A 21,764-nucleotide genomic window follows, 5' to 3' on the forward strand; every position below is an offset into this window, starting at 1 on the left:
CTTATCCTTCCTTTCTCTGCCCTCAACTCCCTAAAAAAGAAAAACAAAGATTTCAGATTTGGGATATGGTAGTTCCTTCAAGTACATTCTCTGATTGTATGAGTCTGTGGGGTTGTGTGTTTGTGTGAGGGGTGGGGTGGGGGAAGAGGGGGAGATGGGGACCAGTATAAAACACACACACACACAGAGTACACATCAGCATTTCAATCACACACAGCTGTTTGTAGTCTGTCTTGGGAGCCAGAGAGGGATTGGAAGAGAGAGGGGAGGAGAAGAAGAAGACAGTCCTCACCACAGATTTGTCATCTCCTTGAGATACTGTATGTACATCACTGATCCCTAATGAAGAACCACTATAATATTTATGTAATGTTTATATAATCTAACTATAAAATTCCAGTTAGGACTGGAATTTAGTACTGAGGTTATTTTAAGTCAACTCATTTATAAAATACATTTCAAAACAACACAAAGTCCTGTTCAATTTTTGAAGACAAGGTTAAAATCAGATTTGTAAAAACAAGCAACACAGAAAAAGAACACAAAGTGTTACATTACAGGAAGTCATGAATGTACAAAAACCAAAACATTAAATTTTGGAGTCACTCCTAATATTAAGAGGCCGACTGTTTTCAACAGCAAGGGCACGACCTTCCTTTTATTTCAACCTCAGACACCTGCAGGACACCTAAGCCTTCAAACGGTCTGATGATATTGTGATATTGAAATTATTTCAGTAACATCCCTTTAAAATGTAAGTTTATAAGTTTAAAATGTAAGTTGTCTGTCCTGAGTGGCATCTGATGATGAGAGGTACTGAGTAACCACAGATGAATGGTAAATGGACTGCACTTACATAGCCCCTCTCTAGTCGTCTGACCACTCAAAGTACTTTACACTACAAGCCACATTCACCCAGTCACACATACATTCATAAAGTGATGGCAGGGGCTGCCATGGAAGGTACCAACCTGCTCATCAGTAGGATCTATTCATTCACACACACACTGATGGTGCAACCATTGGGAGCAAGCTGGGAATCAAACCGCCTATCTTCTGATTAGTGGATGACCCGCTCTACCTCCTGAGCCACAGCCACCCCATTATTATTTGTAAATTGCACTAATTACCCATTAAACCAAAACTGAAGGCTTCTTGTCCAGCATGTTGTAAATTTGAGGAATTATGGCAAATCAAAGGCATAAATAAAGAAAAAAAATAGACAAACTGAACACAATTGACCTGTTTCTGGCTTGAAGTCACAATAACTGATTAGTACAGAGCATACTGTGTAATGTTTACTCAGTAGTAGCATATGCATTGGCAAATCTAAGTGGAAAATCTGTGTCCCAATCAATTAATAGGTTGCAACTGCTTTTTTGTATTGCGTTTTAGATTTGTTGACTTTCACCCAAGAGTTTTTGAAAATTTAATATGAATGCTGAAAAGACTTACACAATCTGTCTCATCAGTTTTTCATGTACCATAATCTCAATATATCAGTTTGTTTACCCTTAAAGGATAGGTTCACAATCTTTCAAGTCTTTCTTAAAACAATAGTCAGTTGTTCATATGCATACTGAAACAGCTTTGCTTGCTGTAATCATTCCTCCTGCTCATAATGGCTATTAAAACATCCTCTCCAGATATGCTTACAATGTAAGTGATGAGGGACAAAATCCATGTTTTGAGCAAAAATGAATTTAAAAGTTTATCTGAAGATAATATGAAGCCTCAGCTGCCTGAGTTAGTCAAATAAAGTGGATATATTCCACAGTTTTAGCATAAAATTCCCTCTGTGTTTCCCCAGACAGTGTTTTCCTGTTCAGCTGCAGTGGAAGGATAACAAAAGGAGTGAGTTTGGCACTAAAAGGGCTGTAACTTTGAAAGAGATCTACTTGATTTGACTCATTTGGACGGCTGAAGCTTCATATTAGCCAGTATGAACATGAGGAATGATTATGGCAAGAAAAACATGAGTCAAAGTTCATTTGGGCACCTGACTGTTGTTTCAGGAAAGATTCGAAAAATTATGAACCCGTCCTTTAATTCAAATTGAAAACTCTTCCTATTTATGATGATTAATGATAACTTGATTTGACTTTTAATATGCAGTGACTGGACAGCAGAGGGCTAATGCTATTATGATAATGTCACAGCTGGATCCCAGTCACAGCCAGTATGAGTGCATCATGAGACAGGTGTCCTAGACTTGCTAAAAGAGCAACACTGTATCTTAGATACAGCACTTCATCCTTTGTTAAACCATGAAAATTCAAGAATCAGACGGGTCTTCCCCATTTTGTCCACATCTAGATTTCACCGAGAATCTCTGTCGCCTTCCTGAGGCCGGATAAACAAAGCATCAGGTGACCGGGACACTGCAGTGAGAATGAGAGTCCCCTTTTCCGAGGTCAAACTGTTGCTGCTGTTTCACTGACGGCCAGTTGGAAACCTGCTGCTACCTTGAGGGAAAACGCAGTGCGCGCGTGTGTGTTTGTGTGAGTGTGAACGAGACAGACAGACAGAAAGAGAGAGAGAGAGAGAGAGAGAGAGAGAGAGAGAGAGAGAGAGAGAGAGAGAGAGAGTTGCCTGGACAGACGCCGTAGCAGACGTGCCCGCTCCCGTCTCTCTCTCCCTTTCTCTCTCTCTCTCTCTATCACACACTCTCGGGAGCAGCGCTTTGACGCACCACGCAGAGTTGGATTATAGTATTGCGCGCTGGTCTTTCACGGGGATTTTTTTCCTCCCTCACATTGCCTACACCCTTGCCACTGACCGGCAATTGATATTTGATCTGATCGGAATCAATATCTTCCCACCACGGTGACCTCTGCTGAGCTTTTGGGAAAAAACAGAGCGCTGCCGCTGCTTCCTCGCCGGACGCGTGTTGTGAATTAATAACCAAGACAGCCTCACCTGGAGTGTGTGTGTGTGCACTAAAGTGTGTGTGAGAGTGTGTTTCTCTGGATCAGATCAAGCATCGAGGTGTTTCACTGGCTTGGCTCCGCACACGCACATATACACACATATAGACACAACACACAACCGGGGGGATTTGGGCACTGCATGCCGGGGACATGTGGAAGTTTGCGCCGCTGTAGCGCAGCCAGAGAGCCGGTCCACCGCCTCGTCGACCTCCCCTCTCCCTGCCCAGGGGCACCAAACACCCGTTTCACAATCCTTCACACATCGAAACCCCACTAAGAGGACCCAAATGTAAATTTAGGACGAGACATTTCAGAAACATACGTCTGAAAAAAGGAGGACAGCGAGAAGGAGGACGGCATCCCGTTGCGTGCAGAGTTTGGTGAGCTCTTTCAGGGATTTCGGGGCTTTTATTTCTTAACGCCCTTGTATTTTCTCAGTATTTTGTGGGTCTCATATTTGCCCCCACTTGCCGCAGTGATGGTGGGAGCTCTGAGCCCCGTTGGCCCTGGCCGCTCCCCGGCGTCTGCGCTGGGGCTGCTGGTGGCTGTTCTGGTCCTGTCCGGCGGAGCGGACGGCCAACCCTGCCCGGCCCAGTGCTCCTGCACCGGTACTACAGTGGACTGTCACGGCCAAGGGCTCCGCAGCGTGCCCAGGAACATACCCCGCAACACGGAGAGACTGTAAGTAACGGGGGGGAGGGGGGGGGCTTTCACCGCGCAGTTTGGATTTATACGCATATATCTTTGGATTCACTTCACAGAGAAAAAACACTAGAATATCGTTTAATATTAATATCAAAGTGACTTTACGTGTTAATGATGCTGATTAACAAGTGTGCATGGACCCTATCATACTTTGGTATTTTCAATAGTATATTTAATCTCTAATAATAAAGGTGTGATTCTCCTGAAGGGGTTTAAAGAGTTTAAGGAGACCCTGTAATACTTTCTAGTATTAGCTTTGCTAAATATCTCTATCAAACTATGTTGAAATTTTGATTAGCTTAATACTTTAATTGTTTCATTTGTATATTCAGTCCTTTTAAAAAATACATTCTTACTGTGTATTAGTGGATTTTTATTGATTTGGGACCACAGCGTAATAGCGCAGAGTTTAACATGAGGACTAACATGTAAAAAAAAATGCACCTCACTTTTAACTGTAAATGCCAATAAATCCAACTGATGTGAATTTTAGTTCACGTTAATGCAAACAGTAGAGTGCGTATTGCTCGTGTTTAATGTGAAGACACGTTATTGCTGATCGCGGAGCTGAAGTTGGGGGCACTGCTGTGGTTGTGCTGGTGGTTTCGCACTGTTGCATTAGCACTGCCTCCGTAGACCACATCGGTTTGTCTGGGGACCAGCAAGTTAATCAAAAACGGATTTGGACAAGTGGGCTTTGAGTTAAACAGGCCGCTGTTTTATTAGGCAAAGACCCCTTGATGAAATTAAAATTTGCCCTGTAGCGCAGCAGCCACAGCTCCTCTCAATTTCTCAAATGACATTTTTTCTGCATTGGCCTCAAGTTTTTTTTGGTTTTTTTAAAAGCCCTTCAGTCGAATTGCTCACCAGCTTTGTCCTTGTTTAAATGACATATCATATCTCATGTACTGATTTTTCTGTCTGTGCCAATTTCTCTGTTTAGGGATCTGAATGCAAACAACCTCACTAAAATCACCAAGGCGGATTTTGCAGGACTGAGGCATCTGCGAGTGTTGTAAGTGGCTTTATGTTTTATTTTCTCCTCTCCTTTGCAAAAAAGGACACATACACACACACATACACACACACACACAACAGGGATTTAACTGTTTCCAATCCTGTGCAGCATCAGGCTCATCAAGCCCCGGAGCTGCCGCATGCAGCACTGCGTCTAGTCGTGGGAAGCGGCGGTTTCATTGAGTCCGCATGTGTGTCTAAACAGAATAGCAGTGGCACCTGTTAATGCTGTCGTGTTAATCTGCCAGTGGAAGTGTCAGGAGGGGCTTATTTTAACCACCGGGCCCCGGGGCCCATGTGCTGGAGTGATTAACGCGCTGGCGAGGAAGTGATGGAGGGCAAAGAGGGAAAGAGATAGCGGTCATTAGGTGTAACCACGGAGGGGAGGAATGCTGCTGGAAGGAAGGGAGGGAGGGTGGGAGGAAAGGAAAGGAAAGGAAAGCTGAAAGAGTCAAGTAAGAACAGGTTTCTTACCTGGGATGAATCCAGGTTAAGAGTTCGCTTGCATCAACATGGCTGGGACAGGGATAGCCTGCACTTATTGTGTGTGTGCCTGTTATTCAGCTGCTAAAAGTGAATGGCAGGGAATACACATTGTTGGAATTCCTCTAGAGATTATGTCCTTAATTGTGTGCGTGCGTGTGTGTGCGTGTGTGTGTGTGTGTGCGCGCGTGTGTTTATGTGTGTGTGTGCTCCTTGTTTCCTGTGTGTTCACTGCTCACCTGTGTGCACCCACATACACCCTTAACCATTTTGCATTTCAAGATGTCAGCCAGTTACATGTATGCACTATCCTGTTTATTATGAGCTCACACAGTTTACAAAAAATATGTGTGTGTGTGTGTGTGTGTGTGTGTGTGTGTGTGTGTGTGTGTGTGTGTGTGTGTGTGTGTGTGTGTGTGTGTGTTTGTGTGGTTGCTTGGCTTGGTCAGCACAGTGCTCCTGGTGCTGTAAGTGAATGAGTAGTCACAGATATATGGTTAGATAGAGAGTAAATTGGATGATAGATGAGTCGCTGTCCGACTGATAGGCCAGTTTTAAAGTCAATTCTGTGGCTCTATCGACCCATTGCTGATTCTCTCTCTCTCTATCTCTCTCTCTTTCTCTCTTGCTGTTTCAACAGTCCAACACTTTCCATCTCTTCTTTTTTTTCACACCCACTGCCACCTATCTTCTCCATCTCTCCCCCTCTCCTCTCCTCTCCAATGTCAATCTCTTTGCCTCTCTTGTGCCCTATCTCATTCTCCTTCACCTTCTCTTCCTCTTCTCTCTCTTATCCGTGCCCCCATCTGGCCATTGTTCTCCTCTTCCTCGGCCTCTCATGGTTTCATCGCACAAATCACTCTGTCAGCTCTTACTTTCTCTCCCTCTTCTCTCGTTTTTTTTCTCGTTGTCTCACTCTCTCCCGGTGTTTCTCTTTCAGGCAGCTAATGGAGAACAAAATCACCACGATTGAGAGAGGAGCTTTCCAGGACCTGAAGGAGCTGGAGAGACTGTAAGTAACATGTTTTCTATACAAATACATATTCCAAGATTGTTCTCCTTGAAAATGTATGCATGGCAAGCAGACACACATGTTCATTTTCACATGGGTGGAACAGAGGGTGACAAAACGGGGAAAAAAACAACATTAAGTGTCTTAGTAAGGTGTTGGGCTACATCAAGCTGCCAGAACAAACTCTACACTCCTTGGAATACATTCTCCAAGTCTCTGAACTCTACTGGAGGGATGGACACCATTCTTCCAAAAGATTTACCCTCAGTTGGTGTTTGGATGATGGTGGTGAACAGTGCTGTTGTAAGGCTCTTACACACTGTGCGGTAACAGCGATCTTGCAGGGTCATTGCATGTCACATCCTGTGAGATGGAACTAATAAAATCTTTGTCGCAATCTGAGTCAGACTGTACAATATCAGTTTTGAGGTCAGATTAAATGCCTGGTAAACCGTAGCAAAAAAATAGAAAAGAAATACTAGCAGAGACACAATTTTCTTGCAATTTCTGTCTTCTTTCTTTCTACTTTATGCAGCATCGTCAAGTGTATGTCATGCATGTCAGACCATTTTGTGATTGGCTGGTGTGTAGACATTAGTTGTAACATTAGGCACATTTAGTAAATTTGGTCAATTTCTGACAGTACCAGAATTTTGACGCAGGCTGTCTTTGGTTGACAAATCTCTAAATCACCTGAAATGTGTTACAACACCTCCTCTGTTGCTCTGCCTGATGTTTCTTCCATTTTTTCCCTGTTGAAGGTTTTTTTAGGGGAGTTTTATCCAAGGGTCTAAGGATAGAGGATGTTGTATTGCTCAACAGCTTGTAAAACCTCCTGAAGGAAATTTGTGATTTATGATATTAGGGTAATCCAAATAAAATTGATTTGACTTGACTTGACACAGTGAGATATCTACTGTTTTAAATTGAAGCCCAAAAATGGAACCGCATTTCTCTTTCATGACTGTCATCTTCTGTCTGGGATAGCTGAGCAGAATATGGGACCTAAACACATCTGTCTAGAATCTACAAGATGTTCAACTGGGTTGAGATCTGGTGACTGTGAAGGCTGTAACATACAATCCAAATCATTTTTACAACCCCCCATCTGGATGTCTTCATGATGATTGAACTCGGCCGTCATGAGGCGAGGCTGTCATTGTCTCAGTCCCAGAGGAAAGTTTTGAGATGGAGTCACATGGCAGTAAATGAGGAGCAGCCAAGGGTTGTTACGGCGCTACCCTGGAATCACTGGTATTCAGCATCCAAGCCTAAGGCAGTTATGGCATAATTAAGCCCTGCTAGTCTGTGAGACACAGAGAGAGCGAGAGGGACAGAGAGAAGGGGGATGTGGACCCCTGACTGGTGAAATGTCCATTGTGTCGACTGTCAACTTTGCTTGATGTGTGAGCTGTTCATATATGTGTGTGTTTGTGTGTTATGTGGCCTGACCGACAGGCAGTGACACACTGGAATGCAGCAGACTGTGACAGAGTCTGAGGAGGCTTAGAGGCAAGCTTTTAATTAAAGACACATAAAAATGCTCGCTGCTCACACACACATTTACAAAAACACAGACGTACTGTACCTGCGTACACACAGAGATGTCTACCTGTACACATACAGACGCACATAGAGCAAATCAAATGAAGGTGGTTAATCCTTTTGATAGTTGTTTTGGGTGAATTCCTCAGGAGTCGTCAGGATGAAATGGATGAAATGGATGAAATATCATGATTCCCCAGCTGCTCTCATCTCGGTTGCGTTGTCCCTGGTTTTTCTCCGCTCTCTGCTGCATTATATCTGCTCTTTGTTGACAGAGAGGGAAACTCTGAGGACCACTGTAGGGAATCTGCTCATGTTTCTCATACAACCAACGCTGGGTTCTGTCCAGCTAAGCAGTTCTGGGAATTCCTGCCCAGAGCTGTAGACAAAGAGGGTAATATTTAACTTTGTATACGAATATGAATACCTTTATTGTCATTGTACATGTACAACGAGACTCAGTGTGCTGTATGGCCCAGGTTTAACCGTAGATATTGATAGTAATTGCCCTCTGTGCAAAGAAATTGTGCATGCTGGTAAGTCTCTTATGTATACATATGAACGTAACAGGCTTCAACACACACTTGCGCATAGAATATAAACTAATGAGTAAACAGCAATAGCAGATAACGTCTTACACATCTACTGTCAGACTACGCATGCTTGTTTTGCCGCCTCTTGTCTTATCTCTGGTTGCCACAAACACCTTTGACACAGCTAACTTTCTGACACAACATGGCTGTTTTCTGTTGTCCTCGTGAGGGTTTTCAACTGTAATTCTCTGGCGTGGCATGTTCACAAACACAAAGATGGAGTCAGTCATCAATGCCCCCCTGCAGCCGCTGGACAAAGGCACGTCTCCGGAGTCTGGAGTCTGGGGGCTCATTTCAAAGGCCTCCGTCCTCTGGGGGGTTGGAGGGGGCCTGCTGGGCACCGCTGCCCAGAGGAGAGGGCCCTAAGCTGGGTTGATGGATCCGCAGTGACTGCCCCCCACAGGGGTGGAAAACGGTTCCCCTTCTCATCCCTTTTGCGACAGGCCCTGCAGGGCTGGGCAGGGCGGGGTCAGGTGTGGGGCAGTAGCTGGGGGGTATGGAGGAGGTGTGGAGGAGATAGGCATGTCACAACACACACGTGCACATACACAAACACATGCATGGGTATGGATACACTCATGCATGCGCATTCTCTTTCGCAAGGCTGCTCCGTCACTTGTGGTTTTATCTTGATTAATTCTTCCACCTCTTCTCATGTTTTTCCCCCACACCCACCCATCTCGTTCTCTCCCTCTCTATTGTCCTCTGCATATAGGAATGTCATACATTCTTCACTCTCTCCCTGTGGGTGAAGAATATGAAAGAGAGGAGTTCCTGATCCTCTTATCCTCGTCTTACATTTGACTGGTTTATAGCCCCTATCCAATTCAAAGTCTATGAGACTGAAAGAGATAACAGCCACAGACAAGCAGAAAGAAACAAAACATTAATTACAGGTATTGGGACAATGATTTCAGAGAACAGCAGTGAGATAAAACCTGAGATAATAAGCCTGTAATTGAGTGATCACATTGTCAAAGATCATTTTAACAGCGTTGAACAATTGGAAAACTGATTACAGGTAGTAAGAAATGTCTATCAACAGTGAAAGCAAGTGATCATGATATAATATGTGGCCCAACTGAATAGCGAAAGATAATTGTAACAGTGATCCCAGATAGCAGGATATGGATCTCAAAAGAAAAATCCTGCTAAATGATTAGTTCTAAAAGCCTGTGAGTGATAACATTGTTCTCACTGATCATTCCTGGGCAAAGTTTCAAATGTTTTTTTTTTCTTTTTTTATTGGGCAGCAGAGCTTGAAATTATCTGCACTGTGGAGACACACAAAAAGCCATTTTCACTTCAGCACTTCTGTCTAAAAAGTCACTCGAGATAGATTTTCTTGGGTTTCTGCCTGTCTGCGCTGCACTCTGCAGCAGACGGCATTTGTTATGTTTTTTGGTAAACATCAGTTTGCTCAAAGTAGAGGGGAAACGCTCTTCAACGCTGGTGAATTAGATTTTTTTCTCTGTGACAGCAAAGGAATTCACAGGTCAGGTGAGATGTCTGATATTGCTGTGTTGTAAGGCAGAGATGGTATCCGTCATTGGTGTTTAAATAACAGATCAGATTAGAGCGTGTAAACCTTTGCCGGACGATAGATCTTGGTTCACTTCAGATGCACCAGCTGTGAACCAAATAGCATGGACTTCTCATCACTGTTAGACTAGACACATACACACACATATGCTTGTGCAGATACATACAGTACTGTAAGGCACACACACTTGTCAGTTTGAAGTGGTTTTGGAGTGAAGACATTTCACAGAAATGTCCATGGGGTGTGGGTTATAACTATGGTAACAGTATTGTGTGTGTGTGTGTGTGTGTGTGTGTGTGTGTGTGTTTGTGTGTGTGTGTCTGTGTGTGTGTGACACATTTTTAGAACAAAATGTGTATTATGGCAGCAGTGGCATCGGTGGTGTAATAATTGGTTTCTGAGGTGGTTTGTTATTTTCCTTCCCAGCCAGAAACTGCAACCTGTTGTACTACACAGCAACGAGGCTCGGAGCTGTTAGGACTGAGTGTGTGTGTTTCTGTGTATCCATCTGTGTTGTATCTGTCGACAAAAATGTGTGTGTGTGTGTGTGTGTGTGTGTATTTCCTGTGTGGTTTGTGGCCCTCTAGCACTTGTTTATGACTGCAGGGATTATCACCACACTGCAGTGTGGCATTAGCTAGTTGGAGTGACTCTCACACCTCAGACTACTGGCTACTCGGTCTTCATTCACCTTCAGCCAGACTTTTACTAATGAGACACGACTGTGGAAGTACTCTGAGGGTGTTTTTGTGCACATGCACACACACACACACACACACACACACACACACACACACACACACATACACACACACACACACACACACACACACACACACACACACACGCACGCACACACTCAAGATTGTGAAAGGTACATTCCTTCAAGTCCAGAAAGAAACCACTGGATTCTTGGAACCAGAAGTATTCAGTATTTTTATGTGCATACAAATGAATTCTCTTACTGTGAAGATAATAGTTAGATGAACATTTGCATGGTTTGTAGGTACACCTGATAACCCAGGTTTATTAAGGTGTTGGATAGTTGAGTAAATGTCTGGTAGGATGTGAAGTAGCCTAAGGAGGGACAGTAGTGATGGTGATGCAGTCTTTTTACTGTGTTGACCCGAATATAAGATGACCCTGATAGAGATGGGAATTGTTAAGACTTGATACCAATGCCATTATCATTTCTGCTTATCAGTCTGATTCTTTATCAATTCCTGATCAATTTTCTGTGTGGAAAAAAGTAGGCCTACACAAGGTTTCAGTGTCAACACAACTGTATTATTATCACCACTGTTTATCAATGAGCTTGCATGCTGATGAATATATGAAACACAACTGGTAGATAAGATAAATGGTCCACAACCAAAAATTAACTGCATTAATTAATGAATTAATTTGAAAGCATTGTACAGTCTCCTGTCTGTATGAGAATAACAAAATGAGGGGAAGGCTTCGCTGTGTTATGAACATCATGTCTCCAGTAGTGGAGAGCAGCCTCTTTGCTGCACCATTAGCTCTGGGGTTTTTGGGTGAAACTGAGCACTGAGTTATTTTCTTTTTATTTTCTATTCTCTTCCCTTTTTCTAACCTCAAAGTTGGTTTAAGTTGTTTAATGCTGCAGTGTGTGTTGGTTAGCCAGTCTTGTTTGTTACTGCTAATCGCTGCTCCATTCTGCTAACATTAGTCTCTGACTGATGGCGTAGAACGTTCACAATATACTTCACGTTTGTCTCGCAAAGGTAATTATTTACTCATTAAATCAAAAAATCCGAACTACTGTTGCCTTTTTTGAAGATGAATTACAAGATAGCTGAAGACAACTCCATATCGATAAGAGGAACTGATGAGCTCAGAGGTGTACAGTTCCGATGGATTGCATAATTTTGAACTGGTTTGCAACTGGAACTGGTTCTCAATTCCTCATCCCTGGACCCTGATTATAAAATGACGAAAATTTTAGGGCTGAATTAATTTTAAAAGACACACCATAAACTGATTTGAATCCACTTGCTGACATAGCAACATTAAGGCTACAAAAAATCCATAATGCAACAATACTCCATTCAAAAAGTATCTCTGATTTTGTTAACAAATAATTGTCTAGTTCTCAAATATAAGACAACCCTTACTTTTTAAATGTAATTTCCAGAATAAAATATTGTCTTATATTCAAGCCAATTTTTAGGTTTATAAATCAATATTTCGGCATATTTTGCTCTCTTCAGGATTTGTGGTAACTAGAGCTGAAACAATTAGTGAATTGACAGAGAATTAACCTGCAGCAATTTTGATAATTGATATGTTTTTAAATGAAGCAAAAATGAAAGACATTCTCTGGTTTCAGCTTTTCAAATAGTTATCTAATTTAGTAGTGTTTTGAAGACTGATTGATTAATCAATAATGAATATAATCATTAGTTGTAGCCTTTGAGGATGGAGGATTTACTTCATGGACTTAAAGCTTCTTATCATGAGCTGTATCACATGAATGCTGTCTGGCTATCACCTACAGAAGTTAAAGAGGCAGTGTGTAGAATTTAGTGGCATCTAATGGAACAGACTTGGCAGAAATTGAATATAATATTCATAAGTATGTTTTAATAAGTGCATAATCCCATGAAAATAAGAATTGTTGTGTTTCTGTTACCTTAAAATGAGCCCTTGATATCTACATAAGGAGCGGGTCCCCTTTCACAGTACTACAGGAGCCCAGAATGGACAAACCAAACACTGGCTCTAAAGAGGGCCTTTCGCGTTTTTGTGAGATTCGCGGCTAACGTAGGTTCTCCTACACGCTTGGAAGGGAAGGGGTGTTCAGTTGGTTGCAATCTGCAACCTCACCGACATATGCCATTAAATTCTACACACTGGACCTTTAAAATGCACAAAAAAATAACGCTACAGTTAACTTTTGTGTGACTTTTGTGATGCATGTGCACAGTAAAAACATCAGAAGAAATGCAGCGTGCATGACAAAGCTAATTTTCGTGAAACTGATTCAACCCTCTCATGTTACATTGATTATGACCCTAAAATGGGCAATAAATTATGGTTAAGGTGTTAATATGTTGTTGAAATAATCAGATGGTTAGTCAAGTTATGAAAAATAAATAAAGTACATTTAAATGCACTGTAACCTTAGAGGAACCATGCAGCAGACTGATCTCTACGTCTTTACTTCATTCTCTCAGTCTCCTAGTCTGACAGCATTGCATCTATTTTAAGGGGATGAGCTCATACCCCCTCTCTGTCCTCCGTCCTCCTCCCCACCTCCAGCACCAGTCCATGCACACTCTCAGGGGAGGTCTAGCCCACTAACGGGTGCTCATGGCTGGGCAGGACCTGCAGGGGGAGTGGGCCTCTCCGCGGGACCACGTGGGGCTCTTAGCCGGCGTTAACGGAAGAGGAGTGAATAATTTAGAAACATCATTTCTGCGGGATGTTAAATATTTAAGTGGCCTCTGATGTAACTGTGGAGTGTGAATGTGTGTGCATGTGCGTGAGCATGTTCATATATTTGTGCACCTGTGGGTGGAAGATGGACACAGAGGGGGTGACGTTATTGAAAAGGAGTCCACATCGGCTGATAGTGAAGCAAAAAGAGGTGAAACACCGGGGTTAAGAGGAAAAAGTCATTGAGAGAGTTTTTTGGAGTTTTGTTGGAGCAAACTCTGGCATTTCTGGGATTAATATGTATTTGCGTGTGTAAATAATGCAAACTGTGTGTTGTTAGTCAGGGCTTTTGCACTTTTCTCATTAGTTTGAAGTCACTCTTTCCTCCTTCTGCCTTCGGTCTTTTTCCCTCTCTCCATTCTCCTCCAGTAGCAGCCAGCACAGCATCCGTCGCTGGGCCTGTCAATGTGTGTGTGTGTATTAGTGTGTGTGTGTTTGTGTGTGTGTGTGTGTGTGTGTGTGTGTGTGTGTGTGTGTGTGTGTGTGTCAGGGTTAAACTGTTTCAGGAGCCTGTCTCTCATTGTGTCACTCAGTTGCCTCACTCTCCTCTGACTCACATCAAGGCACATCCACACACACACCAGCACACAAACCTCTTCACTCCACTCAACCAGGGTTAAATGATCGCACCCAGATTATTAAACTCGCCCAGAGTTCTCTCAACTCTCCTGTTTCTGTGTGTGTGTGTGTGTGTGTGTGTGTGTGTGTGTGTGTGTGTGATGATGGGTTGTTGTGAGTTCTTCCCCTGTGAGGGCCTTGTTTACTCAGTGGGGTCCTTTTCACACATTCGGTAGCCCAGCCAGACTGCCTGTTTGTTTTTCCCACATCTTCTCCTCTCCTCCGCCTTTGTGGTAAAAAAAAAAAAAAAGACCCCCCCCCCCCCCTTCATCCGAACCCCTTCTCTCGTCTTCCTCCCCCTGCTTTCCCTCCGTCCTTCTCGAGTTCACTGTTTGTCTGGCAGCCATGTTGTACCCCTTAAATCAGAGTAACCCGGAGTCTGTTTTTTTGTGTATCCATCCATGAACATGTGTGTGTGTCCTTGTGTGTAAAATAGTGTCTCCATCAATCCCCTCATTCTTCCTGTAACTACATTGAATTGCATTACAATCTAAATAACATAACATCATTTGATATGATGATCAGGAAACACAAATCTCACTCTAAAAAGCCAATTATACACAAATGTAACCACTTCACCCTGGAAGTCTGGAAGGGAAGAGGTAGAGTTTATTCCCTAATTTATGCTGTGTTTTTCCAGGCGCCTGAATCGGAATAATCTGGCTGTCTTCCCTGAGCTGCTTTTCCTGGGAACAACAAAGCTTTACAGACTGTAAGTCCTGATTTCATTTCTCTTTTTCTGTCCATCATTGCATTGTTGTTTCAGATATGACTCATTTTCTCACGTGTTTCATTTAATGTGAGTGCCACAAAGAAGGCCTGAGATCATTCAGATGAGCTGTAACTTGGTGCAGTCGGTGCAGTGGTGTGTTTGTGTGTATCGGTGCAAGCTTGTACGGCTCATGGACTTAAAATGACACGGTGAAATATGTTACAGACACTGTAGTGCAGAGAAAAAAAATGTCTGGTTTTCTCTGTGACGCAGTGGTGGTGTTTTACTTGGATGAAGGAGTAAGAGGAGTGGGAGAACAGATTTTGCATGGCTCTCTCCATAGAAGCCAGTTCAGTAGCTAATGGAGATTAGCACTCCAACAGCTGCTGCCCACTGGGATTGATGTGTGTGTGTTTTGTGTGTGTGTTTTGTGTGTTGTGTGTGTGTGTGTGTGTGAGGATGAAAAGGAGAAAGTGAGCAAGACAGAGCAAGGGAGGTACAAGCAGCGAAATGTAGCGGCAGGTTACACATCTAAAGTTACGTTTGGTGTTTCAGGAGCAGAAAATAGTTTCAGTCACAGAACATAAAAATCTGCAGTCAAACCAGCAAACTGCTGTTTGTTGTTGTCAAGCACCTTCCACTCTTCACTCACAGCCCGCTTGTCTGTACTGTAAACTGAGCTGTGGATTTCCAGTACCATAGGGATGGGCTGGTAAGGCTGCTGAAACTGTGGGAACTAACTTCCCGTCATGGTCATTTGTGGTCTCAGGGAATAATTATGGTTGCATATATTTATATGTGTGGCTGAATATATTTATCTAAAACAATATTGAAATGCTCAGATGATTCACAGAGTGTGTGAAAGTTGTTTATGTTCTGCGGCCGCTATGGTGGTTGGCTGGGCTTGACCTGTTGTGTCTGAGGGTGTGTGTCTGCATGTGTGTCTGTGTTTCTGCGTCTGTGTTTCTGCGTGTGTGTGTGTGTGTGTGTGAGTTTCTCAAGGCCAAGAGTTGGCATTTTGCTCAGCGTGTGGGCCGAGGTAAAAATACAACTCGGATATACTGCTCTCTGCTCAGCTGTCACAGACAAGCGGCCTCTGAGTGTGTGTGTATAAGTGGTTATGCGTGTGTGTGTGAGCCTCAGCTTTCCAGGTGTATGTGTTTAGCAGAGGGTCCCCTGTTGACTGCACATCTTCAACAAACAAGCGCACTTCATTCAGCAGAACAACATTCATAATGTGCTGCTATAATAAGTATGTTTTTCCAGTTAAGGAAGCTAAACTCTGAAAATCAACAGAAGATTGCTCATTGACGACAAAAGAGAACTTGCCAAGCCGGCGCCACGGCAGCCGCAAAGCTACGAGCAGATTTGTCAGACGCATGGAAGTCATTCAAAGTGAATGACAACCACAAAGATGAAGCCAGTAGTATTTAGGGCTGTTTGGTCAATATTAAATCTTGTTCGTACTTCTTCACCCCCTACAATGGATTTTTTATTTTTGGAAAACTCAACAAGAAACCCTTGAGAACCTCTGAAGTGGAATCTTGTTAGGTTTTATATTGAGGTCAGAAGGTATGTGCGAACTGGGCCGACTTTGGTTCTTGCAACAGTACTGCTATAAATGAACACTTGCTCAACCTGCTATTATGAAAATTATGTTTTCACTTTTTTGGGGCTCGGAAAATCTGTGTGTGTGTGTGTATGTGTGTGTGTGTGTGTGTGTATTTATGTGTTTAACCATTGCTCAGCACAGTGGTTTAAACGCACAATATGTAATTTCTGCCGCTAGGGGTCTCTCAATCAAAACAATAACAAAAGATGGAGTTTGATGATGTCGTGAAGTAGCGTTGGATCATGGGAGTTTTTGTCTTCATTTTTAAACAACCGCCATTGCCATCACTGCAGTCAGCTTGTCCCAGTTAGGATTCCTTCAGTATTCATCGTTCAGGAGGTTTTTACTGGGAGCTGAATTATCTGCAGAGGTCTCCTCCTCCCTAGAACAAACAGACCCAGTGATTAAAACCAGTAAAAACACTGAATAAAGTAGTTTCACATTAAAAATCTGTGTTTCTCTGACGCTGTTTGACAGACACAGGACGTCCAGAGCAAACGTTTTCTCAGCTTGTTTCTCTGATAACTTAACTAAGATAAGATACTGTAGGAAAAACAAATGTAGTACAACAACGGATGTTTTGCAGATATAGAACAGTTTTCAGATGTGTTTACTGATGATATGTCCTCCTTATATTGATAAAAACATTTTTGCTGATGAAAACGTTTGCATGTGAACTTAATTTTTAAGACTCTGAGTGGAAGTGTGCATGAGATAAATATGTGACATGGAAATATGACAACACAGGAGAAAGAGCAGTGAGTGTGAGTTCCTATAAAACCTCCGTGTCGGCTTCATCCTCCCCATTAAAACACCTGTGTTCACACTCCTCCGCCCCTCCACACCTCCCATGTTACGCACACACACACACACACACACACACACACACACACACACACACACACACACGTGCACACTTCTTGCCTCCCCCAACACCCCAGGGCTCAGACTCTATTAAGTTATGTAGAAGCACACATCTGGAGACACCATGTGGTGGGCTTTACCCAAAAATCTATCTGTCTCTGTGTCTGTCTCTGACACACACACACACAGACACACACACACACGGCCCTCCTGTTTCCCCTCTGTTCTATTGTTGATCACTGTATCCACACTGCAGTAATACTGAGGATCACAGCTGTGACTGTTTGCTCCGAGACAGAGAAGCGAGACAGAAAGAGAAGAAGAGTGGATCAAACAGAGTCAGTTCATTAGAAAGACTCTGTAAAACAAGATGGGCTAGTAAAACCTTGCTGCACTGGCCAAGAACCACTTGAGCCAAGCAAATCACACGTTTTGACCTTGAGATCAGAACACAAATACACAAACACACTTTAGGACCATTTCATTCTGTTGGTTGGTGAAAAAATGTATGTGGTGTGAAGCTGCATCTGGTAGTTACAGGTGTGTTCTCGTAGCTCTCCTCTCCATTGGTGATTATAAAACTGAGCAGATGACTGTGACCATAATAAAATTAGTTAACTTAAATAAAAATTGAAAAGTGTAATTAATTGACAAATACGTAGAGTATACATTAAATAAACTAAATACACAAAAACATATATAATCAACTTTAATGTAATTCTCAATGTTAAAATGTTAGTGTTATTCCAGATGATCAGTAAACTGACAGCACCACTGTTATTTTTTATTCAACCTCTAATGTAAATGCTGCTTTCAGGGAAAATAATTTCTAGATAATATGATTGTTTTCTATAGCTATGCAGATGACACTCTTTTTTAAGTTAATTTATATTGTTCATCAAAAAAAAAAAAAAAAACTTCATCTGGAAACTGTGCCTTCATATCAGGCATTCATGCATCGCATTAAACAATTTTTCATGTGGAATGTGTTTTAAATAGTCAGGTTTTATCTTGCTCATATATCTCAGATCCTGTTTTGTTGTGTTGGATGCGATTGTTGTAAATTCATGTGTTTTTAGGTAACTTTGTGGCACTTATTTCTGCTGCCATTTCAGCCAGGCATCCCTTGTAAAAGAGATAATGTGTCTCAAGAGACTTCCTGCTTAAGTACATTAAGGTTTTTTGTCTTTTTGAATGATTGTGGTCCTTTCGACTTATTCTGTCAGTGCATGGAGCAAGTGGCCAACAGAATTTTACTACATTTTGTTCAGTTAAATAAGGATGAGATTTAGATTTTCCTTTTTGGCACCAAGGAGGAAAAAGTGAGAGTTATTGCACACTTTGATTTTAGAGCTACAAAGACTAAAGACCAAGTCAGACATACTGGAGTTTTAATGGGCACATCTTCTTAAATCTTTACACTTGTTTCCAGTTAGTGAACAAGTGTTACTGCTAGTTAATACATTACTTAACAGTTTAGGGCCAAAATATACTTCTAATGTGCTTGAGGAATATAAACCAAGTAGTTCAATTCAGATCTTTAGGAGGCAGTCAGCTTGGAGAGCTCCAAATGGGGATTGAATATGGCAAAGTTTAGTTACTACGCTGCACACAAATGGAAATAAAATGATGAAATGATTCTTAAATGCAGTTTCACTTTAGTCAGTTTTAGATCAGTATCTTGTTTTCTAGTTTATTTCTAGTATTAAATGTGGGTTTTTTTTTATTTGTTGCTATGTGGAACTATACAATAACTTATATTTCTTTGTCTACTGTAATTCTTTTTTATTTTCTTTTATTCTAATCTATTTCAGTAATTTTATTTTCCTTCTAATTTCCTTGCCCTCATTGTTTACATGTCGTTTTTTTTCTTTGCCGTCCATTTTTATGGATTATATGAACACTTAATTGCTCTTGTATTTTGGATTTATTTTTATGAATTCGTGTAGCATCTCCTCTCCTCTCCTCTCCTCTCCTCTCCTCTCCTCTCCTCTCCTCTCCTCTGCCAGCTCTTTCTCTCTCTTTTCCTGTGCTGGACAGGAATCAGTAGCGAGATGAAAGAGGGAGAGATGAAAGAGGGATTGATGAAGGGGACGGTTTGATAAGAGGAAAAGAGAATGGGTCACTGCTTCCACAAGTCTGCTTATGCTTGAGCCTGAGGCGAGATCGATGGGACAGTGTTTGTGTGTATTTACGGTATGTGTGGGTACGTGTGTATTTTTGAGCATTTATTATTTTGCTTCTTGGCCTCTTTTGGCCAATGTTACTTTAGAAACATCTTACCAGGTTGCCTTCTCTGATGGCGAGCATATTATTGATTATTGATCCACCTGCTTGTTTTAAACGATACTGTGATGATATGAATGATTCTGTGTATATGTAGGTGCTTTCCTGTTTTAGACAGAAACTTAGAGAGAAAGAAGAGAGAAAACAAAGAAAAGGCAGAAACTGGGTGTTCTTTGTGTGTGAGCTTGAGCAAGAGATGAAGGGAAGTTGAAGGGAAGTTAGTTGTACGCCACTCCTTCATCATCCTTCCTCTGAGAATAAGAGTCAGCATGGTTGGGATGACTGAGAGGAGGAAAATGAGTGAACTTCTGGTCTCACACACACACACATACACACACACATGCACACATTAAACCAGAGTCAAGCTGGTATGGGGTTTGAATTAATGAGTTGATGAGGCAACGTTTTGGGTGTGTGTGTGTTTATGTGTGCGTAATAGTCCCTAATCCTCTGCTAAACGGTGCCCTGATGAGGCTTTACCAGGCAGCATTGTTGCTTAGCAGCCTAGCAGGTTGTGGCTTTGTCTTCTGTGAGAGCTTAACCCTGCTGCACACACACACACTCACACACGCATGCACGCACTCACACCACCTCGGTCGAGACGACAGGCTCGGCACAATGGTCACAAGAGCGTAGGCGTCTTTCAGAAGATGTGGGCTTTCCCAGAGTGTCGACAGTTAACTAACAGAGAGGGGAGGAGGACGAGGAGGAGAAAGAAAAAGGAAGAAAGAGGTCAGAGGTAGAGAAAATGAAATTTTCTCTAAGTAAATAATGTTTTTTAATTAAGACAGAGAGCATTGGGTTCTTTAGTTGCCACAGAGACGATGACCTCTGGGTCCCAGAGAGGTCAGAGGTGAAGAATGTTCCAGTCAGGAGATCTAAGCAGGAGGTGATTTATAGGGCAAAGGAGGGGAGGCTCTCATTAAGAAAAATCATGACAAATTAAACTTTTACTTGTGTGGAAAGTGCCACATGTAGCAGCTGTGTATCCTCAAAAGATATTAAAAGATCAAACATTATGTTATTTGAGATTATGAGACCACAATGTTTTGGCCATTTTGAACTCATATTACATGGGGTGATTTTTTGTAGAAATTTCTCAGTTGATCTAAAAAATTGTTGATCCTTAAGCTCAAACCTAGACATCTATAAAGTCCTCCAAATTTAATGACCACATACATCGTTTGACCATGTGCCCTCCAGAACGACACATAGGAGTGTTCTAATCTGGTGCCCTATCATCAGTTATCATCAGGAAGGTATAATTTGTCTGTGCTTTCCAAAACAATTGCAAAATAGTGATGTTTCATAGTGTGACAACTCTATGGTTAAAGTCTGGTTAGTTTTAGGGAAAGATCATAGTTTGGATTAAAATGATTAATTTGTTAAGGTTAGAAAAACATGTGGTGTGGGTTAAAGTTGCTACTTCCTTAAAGTTATGCAACTTTAGTTGTCATAGCTACAATAATAACCACGGGGTTAAGGTTGGGGGACTATTGTCACCGATCTACGGTTTTTAAAAAACGTTTTTTATAACCTCCCACCACCCCTCCTCCTCTGAATGTGGAAGATTATCAACATATATCTCAAATGCGCCACCAACCGGACGTCTGTCATTCAAACGTAACTGAGTCATTTTTGGATGACTTACATTACGACTTATTGTTTTTCTTGGGAGGACAGTCTCGTTATTTACACAGTTTTCTTTTAACCAGTCTCTGTCACTCACATCAAGGCCATATTTATTCTTTGTTGATGGGAAAACCAGGAAAAAGCTCCATATCTGTTTTTGGATATTCTGGCCTATGGCGAGGGGGATTATTTAGGTTTGGGATGATGCCTTTAGAGATCAGTATCTGCTGGTAGCAAAGTTAGTTGAAGTGTTTTGGATGAGGAGATATTTGGCCACTAACTTTGTGTACATAGGATATGCAAATATCTGCCATTATGTCTGTCCAAGGAAATGAAGTTAAGCCTTTGCAGCCCGAGGCATCCATGGATGGGCCTCTCTTTCCATTCCCTTCCCTCTCTCTTTCATTCTCTCTAACAAACATAGACACACACTGGCACAAACACACCGCTTCACTATTCAGCAATATTTCCTGCCCCCTCCTGTTTCTCTGAATGCACTTTAACAGATATAAAAACTCTCGTGCACACACACGCACATCAACGCACACGCATACGAGAAAACAGATCTTTTCAGCATGTACAAAGCCATATTGTCCACCGAATGTTTTCATTAGGACTCTCGGATCATGCAGATCGCATCCAGCCAAACAGGAAAATGAAGAGTCTTTTTATTTTTCTTTCTTGTGGTTGAGTTTGTGTGTTTTCAGATACTTCCATATCATCTGTGTACACATTATGAATCACCTTGAG

The 21,764-nt window shown here is 42.1% G+C and overlaps 1 protein-coding gene across 9 annotated transcripts in view; it reads left to right on the forward strand.

The window, feature by feature from the left end:
• The first annotated feature begins 2,628 nt into the window (after window positions 1-2,628).
• slit2 (slit homolog 2 (Drosophila)) overlaps window positions 2,629-21,764 on the forward strand; it is a 95,344-nt gene continuing 76,208 nt past the window's right edge. For 5 of the 9 annotated variants that reach the window (XM_042388030.1, XM_042388057.1, XM_042388047.1 and 2 more), the window contains exons 1-5: window positions 2,631-3,310; window positions 3,407-3,611; window positions 4,579-4,650; window positions 6,076-6,147; window positions 14,549-14,620. In XM_042388030.1, coding sequence (XP_042243964.1) covers window positions 3,409-3,611; window positions 4,579-4,650; window positions 6,076-6,147; window positions 14,549-14,620 — 419 coding nt within the window. In that variant the 5' untranslated portion in view covers window positions 2,631-3,310; window positions 3,407-3,408. Of the gene's footprint in view, window positions 3,311-3,406; window positions 3,612-4,578; window positions 4,651-6,075; window positions 6,148-14,548; window positions 14,621-21,764 lie in introns of all 9 variants that reach the window. The other 4 variants (XM_042388003.1, XM_042388022.1, XM_042388013.1 and 1 more) reach the window with 2 other exon arrangements.

Source organism: Thunnus maccoyii, chromosome 2, assembly GCF_910596095.1.
Source record: "Thunnus maccoyii chromosome 2, fThuMac1.1, whole genome shotgun sequence".
NCBI lineage: Eukaryota > Metazoa > Chordata > Actinopteri > Scombriformes > Scombridae > Thunnus > Thunnus maccoyii.